The 14,748-nt window shown below is 41.0% G+C and overlaps 1 protein-coding gene across 1 annotated transcript in view; it reads right to left on the reverse strand.

The window, feature by feature from the left end:
• man1a1 (mannosidase, alpha, class 1A, member 1) overlaps positions 1–14,748 on the reverse strand; it is a 436,576-nt gene that overhangs the window by 288,859 nt on the left and 132,969 nt on the right. The window contains exon 2 of the mRNA XM_059981476.1: positions 7,989–8,085. Coding sequence (XP_059837459.1) covers positions 7,989–8,085 — 97 coding nt within the window. The remainder of the gene's footprint in view (positions 1–7,988; positions 8,086–14,748) is intronic.

Raw genomic sequence — 14,748 nt, forward strand, 5'->3', positions numbered from 1 at the left:
TCTAATTCTCACCAAGAACTGGATTGAGACTGCCGAGTCTCATTTCACTTTGGAGCCTTCACAGCCTGAGCAGGATTCAAACCAAGATCTCAGGAATGGACAGCACACAATCCAATCACCAAAACATATATTAATTTCTAATACAACACTCAATGCCCAGATAACTAAAAGTAGTAAGCATCCTCCTACTATGTTCTTCATGGCACCTTAGCAAAAGCATAGATTCAGTGGTTTTAGTTATCAATTTATTATTCTTCATTAAAATATTTTCAGTATCTCCCAACTGGTAATAAATCTTCAGAATTGAACTTTTGTTTTACAAAATGAGATAAGGCAGAATTCACAGATTTCAAGACCACACCTAAGGCTGGTAAAACTCAACATTTCTCAGAACTATTCCAGTGGCTACTTTTCTTTCATTTAAGATTTACTAAAGGATTGCATTCAAACCACAGGAGCACAGCTAGAATTCAGCTGATATGCCATCCTGTTATCAAATCTAGACAGAAAGCAATGCTATTTCTGTCTCGTCCCACACAAACCACAACCCCTTCTGTTTCTCCACAAACCACCACCAGCAATATTTCTTAGATGTTATTTGAGTAGTTGCTAATTCATATAACTGCTCTCTCTTTGATCAACATTTCATCTGAAGTTCAGTGTGAATGCTTATATTAAGGCTTCAGTGAGCAGGTATGGAATCCGATCATATCACTGGAAGCTCAGCCAATATGAATTGTGTACTCAAAACTATCTGACCCTTACTATAGAATCATTGAATAGCCACACTCTTTATCATCAACAGGGAAAACAAGCGATGCCTAATACTGTATTATGAAAATGATAACTTGCTTAACTGATGTACTTTTTATGAACTGTATTATGAACTGTAAAACAAAAGGTAAATTAGCCTTCGTATTTGTTTTAAGAATGTGTTTATGCTTAATTTTGAAATGTTTCAAATTTAAAAGGAGTAAAAATACAGGAATAAATCCTAAAAGAAACACTGTAGTATTTGTGAATGCTCAGAATACAATATTCACAGTTTGAGCTAACAGCTTTAAGCTTCCGAGTGAGCACTGACCTAATAAATATTTCTAACAGCTTAATTTAGAAAGAAATTACTATACTGTTATTAAGATTTTAGATTTAATGCTTGTATTCCAGAGACTTATTTCTATTAACGACCAAGTCCAGACTTGCAATCGCCAGAAGCTACAGGAAAGGGAAAAAAGGACAATTGTGATACTGCCAACAAATATTCTTACCTTAAGCACTTACTAAATTAAACAAAGTTATCTTGCAACATCCAGAACATACAGCACAAATTGCATATGCACTTAATGTGCTCTGCTCATCCTACAACTGAGCTTTTTTTGTTGTCAATAAAGAAAAACCTGAGTTCTTCATTCAACTTTAAAAGGCAATTACATCCACTAATAAAGAGAGGTCAAGTTAAGTAAGCTGTCAATGTGCCAGTCCTTGCGCTGTTACAATTCAGAAATTCAATTTATATAACAAGATAACAATGAAAATAAAGCACTAGAAACTGCTCTATGCGGTTGCTTTGGCATTGAAACAGTATTGTCGATCAGGCTATTTACCATCTTTGAACAGTGCATAAAGTGAACCTTATTTATCAGACTCACAGAAGAATATTGCCAGGTTTCAGTGTGCAATGCTACCCTCAAACCTTACATTGCAGCTTTCACCTTGGTATTCCCTTTTGATAAATTACAAACTCTCTATTTTCTCAGCAAGCAGAATGACAGGTGTGATTTTGCAGATCCAGAAAGAGACATAACACAATGCAATCAGCTCTCTTATGAAGCTGTGGATGCTCCAATAAATGGAGATGGATAGGACAGTGCAATCAGGGGATGTGAATGAGCCAGAGAGGCTGATGGAAAACATTGCCTGCAGGAAGCATGATTTTTCTGTATGGGGACTTTAGATCTCTGCTGCAACACGACTGCAGTGAATGAAAGTCTTCACTTCTAGGAGGCCGGCAATGTAATCAAACACCCATAAAAGTTAGTCTGCTTCTGTGGATTGAAGGCGAAGAAGGTGAAGTTGACTCCCCTTGAATATAGAGGTTGGTGATCACTGCTCATATGAGAACCCTTTTATTCCCAAAGTCATTCAACACTTGTGCTCCTCAGGGGTGTCTGCTCTATCCTCTATAAACTCATGACTGTGTGGCTAGGCATAGCTCAAAAACCATTAATAAATTTGCTGATGATACAACTATTATTGGTAGAATCTCAGGTGGTGATGAAAGGGCATTACAGGCGCAAGGTATGCCAACTAGTGGAGTGGGGTCACAGCAAAACCAGTTAAAGGAGAGATCAGGAGATCTTGTGACACAAATGTGTGGGTGTGATCGGTGGATGGAACCAGGTGGGGGAGGAGGTTGTAATATAATTGGATCATTAGGAGAGAAACACACACACACACACACACACACACACACTCTCTCTCTCTCTCTCTTTCTCTCTCTCTCTCTCTCTCTCTCTCCCCCCACCAAATTTGGAAAACTCAGTATTCATACCATTGAATTGTAAATTACTCGGGCAGAATAGGAAGTGGCCCCACCCTGGATAGCCACTGAAGAGAGAGAACATGTGCACTGTGAATCTATCACATGCCCTACACTTGGCCTTGCTGATGTAAGAGCGACTACTTCGAGAGTACTGAATGCAGTGGGCAAAGTTGGAGATAAATCTTTACCTCAGCTGAAGTACTGTTTAGGTCCCCTGAGCTGGTGAGGGTGGGAATAAATATTGAAACTCCTGCATCTGCAAGGGAAAGTGACAGGGTTGGGGAGGAAGTAGTGGACCAGGGAGTCACGTGGAGAATGCAGAGAGCAGAAACAGATGGAGAGTGGCAGATGTGGTTGGTGGTGACATCTCATTGCAGCTGGTGGAAATGACAAAATACGAAGTGCTAGAAACAGAGACCGGTGGAGTAAGCAGTGATGACTATGAGACCTCCATCTCTTTTCTGTTTGGAGAAAGTGGGCATGAGAGCTGAAGTCTGAGAGAAAATGAAAGTATGGAAAAAGGTTCCATCAACCACAGTGGAGCAGCAACCATGTTTCTTTATGTAAGAGGATGCTTCAGATGACCAGGAAGGAGAGAAGTAATGGCAGAAACAAAGAGGTATAAGAGAAAGGGATGGCATCCTTACAAGGGACAGGGAACAGAAAGAGACATAGTCAAGATAGTTGTGGGAGTCTTTGGTTGTGTAGTAAATGTCAATGGATGGTTTGTCTCCCAAGATGGAAACTGAGATATTTTGATTTTTGGCTCTCAGTTGAAGACTTCAATTACTCTCAATGCCCTGCATTACAATCAGAATCAGATTTATTATCAACATCTTAAATGACATGAAATTTGCTGTCTTGCGCAGCAGTGTAGTGCAAAGACATAAAATTACTACAAAGTACAAAGTAAATAAATAGTGGGAAAAATGGATCATTCAGAAATCTGATGGCAGAGGAGAAGAAGCTGTTCCTAAATTGTTAAGTGTGTGTCTTCAGGCACTTGTACTTGCTCTCCAATGGTAGTAACAAGAAGAGGACATGTTCTGGATGGTGAGGGTTATTAATGATGGATGCCGCCTTCTTGAGGAACTGACTTTTAAAGATGTCCTCAATAGTTGCCCATGAAGGATCTGGCTGAGTCCTCAAACCTCTGATCCTGCACATCAGCGCCTCCATACAAGACTGCGATGCCACTCGTCAGAATGCTCTCCACAGTACATCGGTAGAAATTTACAAGATTTTGTTTACACACCAAATCTCCTCAAGCTGCTACTGAAGAAGAGCCACCGGGATGCTTTCTTCAAGATTGCATCAATGTGTTGGGCCCTGAACAGATCCTCTGACATGTTGGTACTCAAGAACTTGAAGCTGCTCACACTTGGCATCGCTGACCGCTCAATGAGAACTGGTGCACGTTCTTCTGACTTCCCTTTCCTGAAATCCGTAAACAATTCCTTGCTCTCGCTTATATTGATGTGAGGTTGTTACTGCAACACCACTCAACAGATCTATCTCATCCTCGTATGCCTCCTTGTCACCACCTGAGATTTTACCAACAACAGCAGTGTCATTTGTGAATTTGGTTTTGGAGCTGTGCATGCTGACATAGTCATGGGTGTAGAGTCAGTAGAGCAGTGGGTGAAGCACACATCCTTAAGGTGTGCCTGGTTGACTGTCAGTGAGGAGGAGATGTCATCACCATTTTCTATTGACTGTGGTCTACTAATAAGGATCCACTTGCTGACAGAGGCACTGAGGGCCCTATTAGAAGCTTGTTGATTAGCAGTGAGAGGATGATAGTGTTGAACGCCAAGATGTGATTGATAAGCATGTGCTTTGCTGTTGTCTAGATATTGCAAAGAAGAGTGCAGAGCTTGTAAACCTGTAGTGGTGGTAAGCAAATTGCAGCAGGTCTAGGTCTTTGCTTGGGCAGTAGTTAATAAGCAACCTCTCAAAGCACCCACATCTATCGTGTTGAAGTGTTATCAGGCAGTAGTTATTGAGGCAGCACACCCTGCTCTTCTTGGGCACTGATATAATTGCTGCCCTTTTATAAAGCATGTGGGAACTTCAGACTGCAGCAGTGAGAGGATGACGATGTCCTTGATCACTCCAGAAGGTTGGTAAGCTAAGGTTTTCAGTGCACAGCACACAGTTGGGGCTTGACACCTTGCATGAGCTCACCCTCTTGAAGGATATGCAGACAGGTCAAGGACGATAGGCCTACGGCAGACACAACATCAGTGGCTCTTCATGTGGCCTTAGATCTTCTGGACAATACAAACACCAATGTCAAGATGCTGTTCATTGAGTATAGCTCAGCATTTAACATCATTGTTCCTATAGACCCGATCAAAAAGTTACAGACCCTTCCCTCTGTACCTCCCTCTGCAACTGGATCCTCAATTTCCTGACTGGAAGACCACAATCTGTGCAGTTTGGTAATAATATCTCCTCCTTGCTGCTGATCAACACTGGTGAATTGAATTTGAATTTGATTAGAATCGACTTTATTACTTACATCCTTCATATATTGAGGAGCAAAAATCTTTATGTTTTGTCTCTGTTCAAATGTGCAATTATAGTAATTTATAATATGTACAACAGTATAGACAAAATAACATAGAAACACAGTTGTGTCAGCATGAATTAAGCAGACTGATGGTCTGGTGGAAGAAGCTGTCCCTGAGCCTGTTGGTTCTGGCTTTTATGCTGTGGTACCATTTTCTGGGTGGTGGCAGCTGGAACAGTTTGTGTTTGGAATGACTCGGGTCTCCCATGATCCTTCGGGCCCTTTTTGCACACCTGTCTTTGTAAATGTCCTGAATAGTGGGAAGTTCACATCTACAGATGCGCTGGGCTGTCTGCACTATTCTCTGCAGAGTCAGGGATGTGTGCTTAGCTCAGTACTGTACTCCCTCTATACTCACAACTGCGTGCCTAGGTGAGCTCAAACACCATCTATAAATTTACTGATGATACAACCATTGCTGGCAGATGAGAGGGCATAGAGGAGCGAGATATACCAGCTAATTGAGCTGTGTTGCGGCAACAACCTTGCACTCAACATCAGTAAGACCAAGGGGATGATTGTGTACTTCAGAAAGGGCAAGACAAGGGAACACAAGCCAATCCCTATAGAGGGATCAGAAGTGGAGAGAGCGAGCATTTCAAAATTCTTAGGTGTCAATATCTCTGAGGATCTAACCTGGTCTCAACATATCGATGAAGCTATAAACATAGAAACTGAGAGCATTTTGAAAGGTTGCATCACCATCTGATATTGGTGGGGGGGGGGGGGTGCTACTATACAGGATTGAAAGAAGCTACAGAAAGTTGTAAAATTAGTCAGCTCTATCTCGGGTACTAGCATCCTTAGTATCCAAGACATCTTCAAGGTATGGTGGCTCAGAAAGGCAGCATCCATTATTAAGGACCCCCATCACCCAGGTCATGCCCTTTTCTCATTGTTATCATCAGGTGGGAGATACAGAAGCCTGAAGGACACATTCAGTGATTCAAAAACAGCTTCTTCCTCTCTGCCATCTGATTCCTAAATTGACATTTAACTTATGAACACTACCTCACTTTTTTATTATTGTCAGTTTTTGCACAACTATTCTTAATTTTACTATTATATTTATATTCTTATACATACACACATATACATACAGGCAGTCCCTGGGTTACGTACAAGTTCTGTTCCTGAGTCCGTCTTTAAGTCGGATTTGTACGTACCTCGGAACAAGTACATCCGGTATTATTTAGCGTCAGTCAAACGTTTGTCTTAGTATATAGTGTATATTTTACCTTTCTATGCATATAAAACACTTAAGAAACGTATGTTAAACCACTGCATTGCTTAGTAATAATTGTAGCTTTCATTGGGGCAGGGCCTTTCAAGTGCTCCATTATTCTCATTTTATCCTTTAAAATTGTTCCGATCATTGACCGACATAGCCTAATGCTTTTCCAATGACCGATGGCATTTCACCTCTTTCCAAACGCTTTATTATTTCCACTTTATTTTCAATCGCGATCGCTTCTCATCAATGGAACAGAAACACTGCGGGCGGTGGATCCCAAACTGCACCAGCTCCCGAGGTCCACTGGGTCCTAAGGAACCCATCACTGAGACAGGCCAAATGGAACAAGTGGGGGCTGTGCTGGGTTTGGGTATTTGATCCTCCACAACATTCCACATGGGAATTTAAACTGGAGGTGGCTGTGTTTTTTTTTTAAAAGCGGTCGAGTTGTGAGCTCGACATCAACCCGGCACGGATGGTACGGGAGTCACTGGATCGACATCAACCCGGCACGGGAGCGGTCTGTCAATGGATTGAACTTGCAAAGCTCCGATCTCCAGCCTGGCACTGATCTCACTGTGCCACTAGCCAACCGGAACGGGGGGGGGGGGGGGGGCAGGTGCGGGGTCAGGGTCAATCTTACTAAGAACAATTTAAGCCAAATACAATGTTAAACACTCAACACAGTGTCAACAGCAAAGACTTAAAATGGCGGACAGCGTTCGCCTTCCTCGGTTTGTAAGTACGAGTTGTCAGTAAGTCGGACGTTCGTAACTCGGGGACTGCCTGTATATAGATTTACTATCCTGCGAAGAGTTTATTCATACTTACTGTAATTGTTTTTTCCCACTTTTATAATGTATTGCATTATACTGCTGCCACTCAGTTAACAAATTTCACAAAATGTGCCAGTGATGTTAAACCTGATTCTGATTCTGGTCTCCAAGACAGTGTCACAGCGTTCTTGGATGCTGTGGGGATTCGCACATGTCTAATGTTATTATCCCTTCCAAAGCGAACATCAAAGGCATTGAGCTCATCGGGGAATGAAGCATCACTGCCATTTTTGTCTTATAGTAAGTAACAGCACGCAAACACTGCCACAGCTGTCATGCACCTGATTTGCACAGGAACAGACAAACTGATGCCCTGGAAATCAGAAAAGTGAGCAATTAGTTAACAAAAACAGTTCAAGTACAAAAGATATGAGTGTTGGGGGGCCAGAAAAGCAAATAAAGCATGACTTGTCAAGTTCAATGAAGGAGTAGAGTGGACACAGTAAAGTGGGTCGGTATACAGAGAACAGCGGGCAGTTTAAACCTGACTAAACTTAGAAAAAGTGATACATTAATAGAACTGATATTGGTAAGGCATCTTGGGATTATTGCTATTGTTGATTTGACACAACATTTTTTTGGCATTTTGCAATGGATTTCTACAAACATCAGAACAAAATACTTGAGAATTCAAGCTCCTTTCAACAGTCAAATTTTGCTAAGTTATGAAAATAAATCATAACTGGCAGCTTTTTTCATGAAATAGGTTTTCTAATATAGGTGAAAAATATAGGAATTCTTCAGTTTCCTGTCCAATAATAAATCTAAGAATTAGTTAGGACAACCAAAAAAAGAACTTACCAAAGAGACTACTAGAATGTTGTTGTTTAGATAAGGGTTTCAATTCATTTGATCCCCATGCGTGACGTTTATAATTTTCCCAAGCATGTTTCATCATCTACAAAACATAATGGAATATTGTGTTATTCTGTTATGAAGGGAAAATGTACAAATTATCATGAAAGACAGACATGGACTTTTTTAGATTAAAGTTGTTTTTCTTTGCACATCAATATTTGTATTTAACTGTGTCTTATACATGTTAAATGATTTCAAATGTAACAATCAGAACTGCAGCTTTAGAAATTGAATTTTTATCAGTACATTTTATTCTTCTGAGTTTTTATAATCAGATTAATATGTAAAGAGGCAGAATTGACTTATCACCATCTTTAAACGTGTAAGTGAACTTGCAGAGAAAAGTAAATGGGCTCCAGACTGAAACCATGTAAGAAAATAGCAGAAGTAGTAAATATAAGAAAAACCCAGCAAGCTATATTCCCTTCCGTCTCTGTCGCAACTCCCGTTTATTTTCCAGATTGCGAATGAACTCTATAAATTGTCCGTATCTAATTGCGCTGTAAAAGTGGCTGCAGCTTAGTCCTTGAAGTGTTGGCATCCTTTCACAAAAGGATGTTATTTTAAGCATATTTCAAAACAGCAAAAGTGAAAAGACAGTGAAGAGTTTTTATGGACAATTGGGAAGAAATTGTTGCATATTATTCAAGTGCTCACTGTTGCAAAACTGCAACACACAAGGTTCAAAGGTTTTCAGGCAGAATAGTGTAGCACAAGAACAGACCCTTAACCCATCATATCTGCGCTGATCAGAATGCCAATTCTAAACTAATCCCATCTGCCTGCAAACAGTCCATGTTCCTTTATCCCACCCTGTTCAGATGCCTGTCTGATTGCCTCTTAAATATTGCTATCATACACTATGCTCCGACCTCACCACTAGCACGTTCCAGATACCTACCAATCTCTGCAAAAGATGTGGTTCACAAATCTGCTTCAAATGTTCTCTCTCTTATCTCATCTGCCCACTAGTATTTGACGCTTCCACTCTGGATAAACTTTCTGATCATCCACCCTATCAATGCCTTCCATAATTTTATCAGATTAACCCTCAACCTTCTGTGTTCCTGAAAGGCAGTCCAGGTTTGTCCAGCCTTTCCCTAATGCAAATACACTCAGTGCAGGACAACATACTTCTGCAAGCTTTCGACAACATCCACATCCACTTCTTCATGCACTTCACCACTCAGCTGACAGAGGGAGAAAACTGGTAGAAGAAATCAGGACCACAGAGGTTTAGACACATCAGCCAATGAGCATCAGTGGTCAAGGTCATACAGCATAGAAATCAATCCTTCTGGTCATCATGTGTATGCTGACACCCCAGTCCCATTCACTAGTACTTGGCCTGTAATCAACAGTGCCTTAGCAACTCAAGTATTTGTTCAAGTACTTCCAAAATGTTATGAGAGCATCTGCCTACTCTCAGGCAGTGTGCTCTGGTCATCAAATACCTTTTCTCAGTACTCCTCTAAAGCTCTTATTCCTCACCTTATACCTTTTCCTATTGGTTTAGACACATCTGGCACGGAGCAAATTTTCTTCCTATTTACTCAAACTGCGCTCCTCCTATTTTTGCATAGCCCTATCTGATCCCTACTCAACCACCTCTGCTCCAAGGAAAATAAACTCAACCTTGCCAAATTCTGAAACATTTTATCCCAGACAACATCCTCTGCAACATCTCCAGTGCAGTCACATTCTTCCTGTAACATGGCAACTAGAAATGCATACTTTTATTTGAGCAGTGACCTAACTAATGCTATAAAAAGTTGTGCTAAGAGACCCCTGGATCTCAAGGTCTCAAGGCAAGAAATGAAAGTAGTCAAGAATGCACAATTTAAATTGAACCTCTGGGATATTTGCATATTAAAAACTCCTCCGTGATACCTTTATTAGAATCTTTGGGAACCAAATTATAATCTTCAAATGTTAGGCCCTCTCTAAAGATCAGGGCTTATAGCTCCCCTCTCACCCCCTTCCAGCTGCCCCTCATGGACTGCTCACTTTATGACTGCTCTACTCTTCTATTTTCACTAACAACCAAGTTATCTTTTCCGGCAACTTCCCATGCACCTGCATCAGTTGGAGATCTGCTCTTTTATTTTTCTACTTCACATCATCCAGGGATCCAAACACTTCATCTGAGTAAAGGAGCAATGTATTAAGACATTAACTTCCTTTCTGATCAGTATTCAGTACGCTACCTTTCTTGACTGCTTTGTAGAACCTATTCAGTCTGCGTGCAATCCACTTCATCGTCTTTCCAATTTCCCATCTCACTTCCATTCTAGCCCCCTGACAACATCCTCTTACACTTGTCCAATGAAGCCCAACACAAGATTAGGCAATCAGTACAATGACAAGCTGGATCACGTGTGTCCGTTCACCTGTGGAACTGCTTTTACTTGCCGATGGCACCCATGCACAATCAATTTGTGAGACATGTCACTTAGGGACTTGGGATATATGCACATACATTTTTTTTTTTTTGCGTGGCTGTATGGTTGCTTGCTATCTTGTATGCTTTGTTTGTGCCTTGTGCTGTGTATGTTTTGCACCTTGGCCCTGAGAGAATGCTGTTTCATTCAGCTGTATTGATGTATGTTTGAATGATAATTAAACTTAAATTGAACTTGAACTTGATAATGTAATGATATGTCATGAGCCTTCATGACTCAAAACTGAAGTCAACAACTATATCAACTAGCCTTTTTAAAATTTACCAAAACTATCCAATTCCGACGAAATGTTACAGACATCTTAACTGTTCCATTCTCCCCATACATGCTGCCTGACCTATGGAATATTTCCTGCTTTCTATTTCACTTCATATTTTCAGCATTATTGTGCTCTTACCTTCCAGATCTAACACATTTTGTTTTTAAACATACCTTTATTGCCATTAATTTTCTGCTTATCACCTCCTGGCAGATCAGCTATGATACTTAAGGCATATACACATTTGCTGACTACGCCACTGTTGGATAAATCACAGCTGGTGATGAGTCAGCATACCAGAGTGATATAGGTCAATTGGTTGAGTGCTGCCACATCATCACCCTATTTCTCAACTTCAGTAAAACTAAGATCTCTGACTTCAGGAAAGGAGGACAAACATGCAGCAACCTGCATTGGTGAACCGACAATGGAGAGGGTCATCTGCATTAACTTCCTGGACTTCAACATATTAGATGACCTGCCCTGGGCTCAGAATGTAGCTGCAATCACTAGACACGCCAGCCTCTCTACTTACCTAGAATGTAGAGAGTTTGGCTCACCTCTGGATGCTCCAAACTTACACAGATGTACAGCTGAAAGTATCTTGACTGATTACATCATGGTCAGGAGCAGCAATTTGAATGCACGGGAATACAAAAAGCTACAGAGAGTAGTGGACTCAGCTCAAAACATCATTCCACATTTCTTCTATTAATACAATTATCTTTCAGAAGCTGATGGGCAAACTGCTCTCATTGTGTCTCAACACCTCTCTCTGAAACTGCATCTTGGACTTCTTGACAAAAAGGCCACAGTCAGTCTGTGTTGGCAGCAACTTCTCCTTTATCATTATGCTGAACATCAGCAACCCCCCCCCCCCTGCCTCCCACCCCAGGGATGTGTATTTAAGCCACTGTCATTCACGCTGCTGACGCTTGAGTGCAGTGCTTGATCCAGTTCAAACAGAATAATCCAAGCCGCTGATGACACAACAGTGTCTCATCAACAACGGTGATGAGACAGTGTACAGAGAGCAGATGCAGCAGCTTGTAAAATGTTGCAAGCATAACAACTTGAGCCTCAATGTGGACAAGACCAAAGAGATGATTGTGGACCTTAGGAAGGTGCAGGCTGACCCCTCCTCACCACTCGTATATGGTGAAAGAGTTAAGCGCACCAATTTTCTGGGAGTGCACATGATGGATGATCTCACCTGGTTCACAGGGTGGTAAATCTATGGAATTTGTTGCCATGAGTGGCTGTGGAGGCCAAGTCATTAGGCTCTTGATCAAAGGGTATGGGTGAAAGCAGGGGAGTGGGGATGACTGGAAGAATTGGATCAGCCCATGATTGAATGGCAGAGCAGACTCGATGGACCAAATGACCTACTTCTGCTCCTATATCTTATGGTCTTTTGGACTTGTTAACTAGTTTCAGTCACCCTCTATCAGCCATCATCACCATTTGTTTTATTCAATTCTCTAGAGCTGCACCTTTGCTCCTTATTCTCTTCACACATCCTTGATCTCTGCAATTAAAGTACTGTATGTCAATTCCTGACTCTTCTTAGTTCTGATAAAAGTATATCAACCTGAAGTGTTGACTCGATATATCGCTTCCCAGATGTTATCTCACCTGCTGAGTATTTCCAAGAATTTTGATTAATTCCAATTTATATTAATTGCAGCTTTTTGCTTTTCACCTATCATGTACTTAACCAGTAAAATTCCTATTTTTCTTTCTAGACTCCGTGACATTTTTTTTCCTGATCCATTCGTTGGGAATGTTGCTGTTTTAAAATGATAAAGCAAACACAAAAACAGCTAAATCCCACAACAGAAGCCGATACCATCAGTGAGAATCAAGCAGACTGTTAGCTCTGGATAATTCAACCATTAATTCAATTTTCTGCAGTTAGTAAACAGTAGTTTTGCTGCATTAGAATAGAAACGTTTGTAAATTTTTCTTTGTATTTTAAGTATTGTACTGTAAATAGAAGCATTCAATGCACATCTGGGCTTCTGAGAGCAATTTTGATTATGCTGTGTAAGTAGGACAAGACCCAAATGAATTTCAAAATCAAAACCATTCAGACTTGTATAGAATAGTAATAACACCTATTATGGAAGCTCAAAACATGCCCACAGGAAGATCAGGATAGATTGCTGCTAAAGGTGTCAGATGTTGACCGAATGTCATGGTTAACTAATGTTCAGGTAAAAACTACCCATCCCACGGGAGTATGTTAACTAATTACTAACCAAGAAATAACACAGCACAGTCTGGGCAGCATATATGGAAAAGAGTAAACAGTCGACATTTTGGGCTGAGACACTTCATCAGGACTCCAATACTTCTTGTTGGATTTTTAAGGCAATTGGTGTTTGCATACCAGGCTGTGATGCAGCTAGTCAATATAATCTTCACCACAATCTATAGAAGTTTTCAATGTCCCACCAAATCTTCGCAAACTTCTAAGGAAGTAGAAGCATTGCCATGCTTTCTTCATACTTGCACTTACATGCTGGGTCTAAGGCAGGACCTCTGAAATGATAACACTCAGGAATTTAATGCTCCTCTCTTCTCCTCCGATCCCTCAGTGAGGACTGGCTCATGGACTCCTTGGTCTTGCTGACATTGAATAAGAGGCTGCTGTGGCACCAATCAGACAGATTTTCAATCTCTCTCCTATATGCTGATTTGTCGCCACCTTTGATTCGGCCGATGACAGTGGTGCCTTCAGCAAACTTATTAAGGCACTGAGCTGTGCTTAACCACACAGTCATAACTGTAAAGGGAGTAGAACAGGGGGCTAAGTACACAGAATTGTGGTGCACCTGTGCTGATGGAGATTGTGAAAGTGATGTTGGTGCCAATCCAAACTGACTGGAGTCTGCAAGTGAGAAAAGCGAGAATCCAATTGCACAAGGAGGTATTGAGGCCAAGGTCATGAAGCTTGTTGATTAGTTTAGCAATGTTTGATAGTATTGAATGCTGAGTTGTAGTTGATAAAGAGCATCCTGATGGTTGCACCTTTGCTGTTTGCTACCAACAGGTCATTAGAACATAAAAGCTCCTATATTCTTAATTTTAATGATGACATTAAACCCATGCCACATTATCCCCATGCAAGGATTATGATGCAAATCTTGCAATAGTAAATTTTAACCCATCTAAATGTTATGGAATTCTAAAAAAAAGCGACTAATCACAAATTTTTGTTCCTCTGAAACCTCAATTCTTCTCACATGAATTAAAGATTGTAAAAAAATAAGAGTCAAGGCAACTATCAATCTAAAAGATAATGCAGTTTTGTTGAGAATCCAGGCTTGAGTCGATGCTGCCCCTAGTGCTCACTCGGCAGAAGACAAGCCACATTGTGTTCAATTGCAGATTGTTACATTCATGGACTCAGGGTTTTGGACTATGTTTTCTAGTGTGACTGTATTTTACTGATATCTTATATGTGTTTGCTATCTTACATGTGCTATATGTGCATTTGTGTTGTCTGTACTTCAGAGTCAACAGGAGCCCCACTGACATGGTATTTGTTCTCAGGCAGCTCCCAAGAGAAACGTAGGGAACAGAACAAGGGACTGTACGTGATGTTTGTCAACTTTAACAAAGCATTTGACACTGTGAGTAGGGAAGGTCTGTGGAAAATCATGGAACGACTGGGATGCCCCCCAAAGTTTCTCAGCATGGTCATCCAGCTACATGAAGATCAGTGTGGCCAAGTCAGACACAACGACGACCTCTCAGAGCCCTTCCAAATAGGCAACAGTGTAAAGCAAGGCTGCATCCTTGCACCGACTCTCTTCACCATCTTCTTCAGCATAATGCTCGAAAGAGTCACAGAGGACCTTAATGATGAGGACGGTGTCTATATCCGATACCGCACCGATGGCAGCCTGTTCAACCTGAGGCAACTACAGTCCGACACCAAGACAGTGGAGCAACTCATCCGAGAGCTACTCTTTGT

The sequence above is a fragment of the Hypanus sabinus genome, chromosome 10, assembly GCF_030144855.1.
Source record: "Hypanus sabinus isolate sHypSab1 chromosome 10, sHypSab1.hap1, whole genome shotgun sequence".
In the NCBI taxonomy this organism is placed as follows: Eukaryota; Metazoa; Chordata; class Chondrichthyes; order Myliobatiformes; family Dasyatidae; genus Hypanus; species Hypanus sabinus.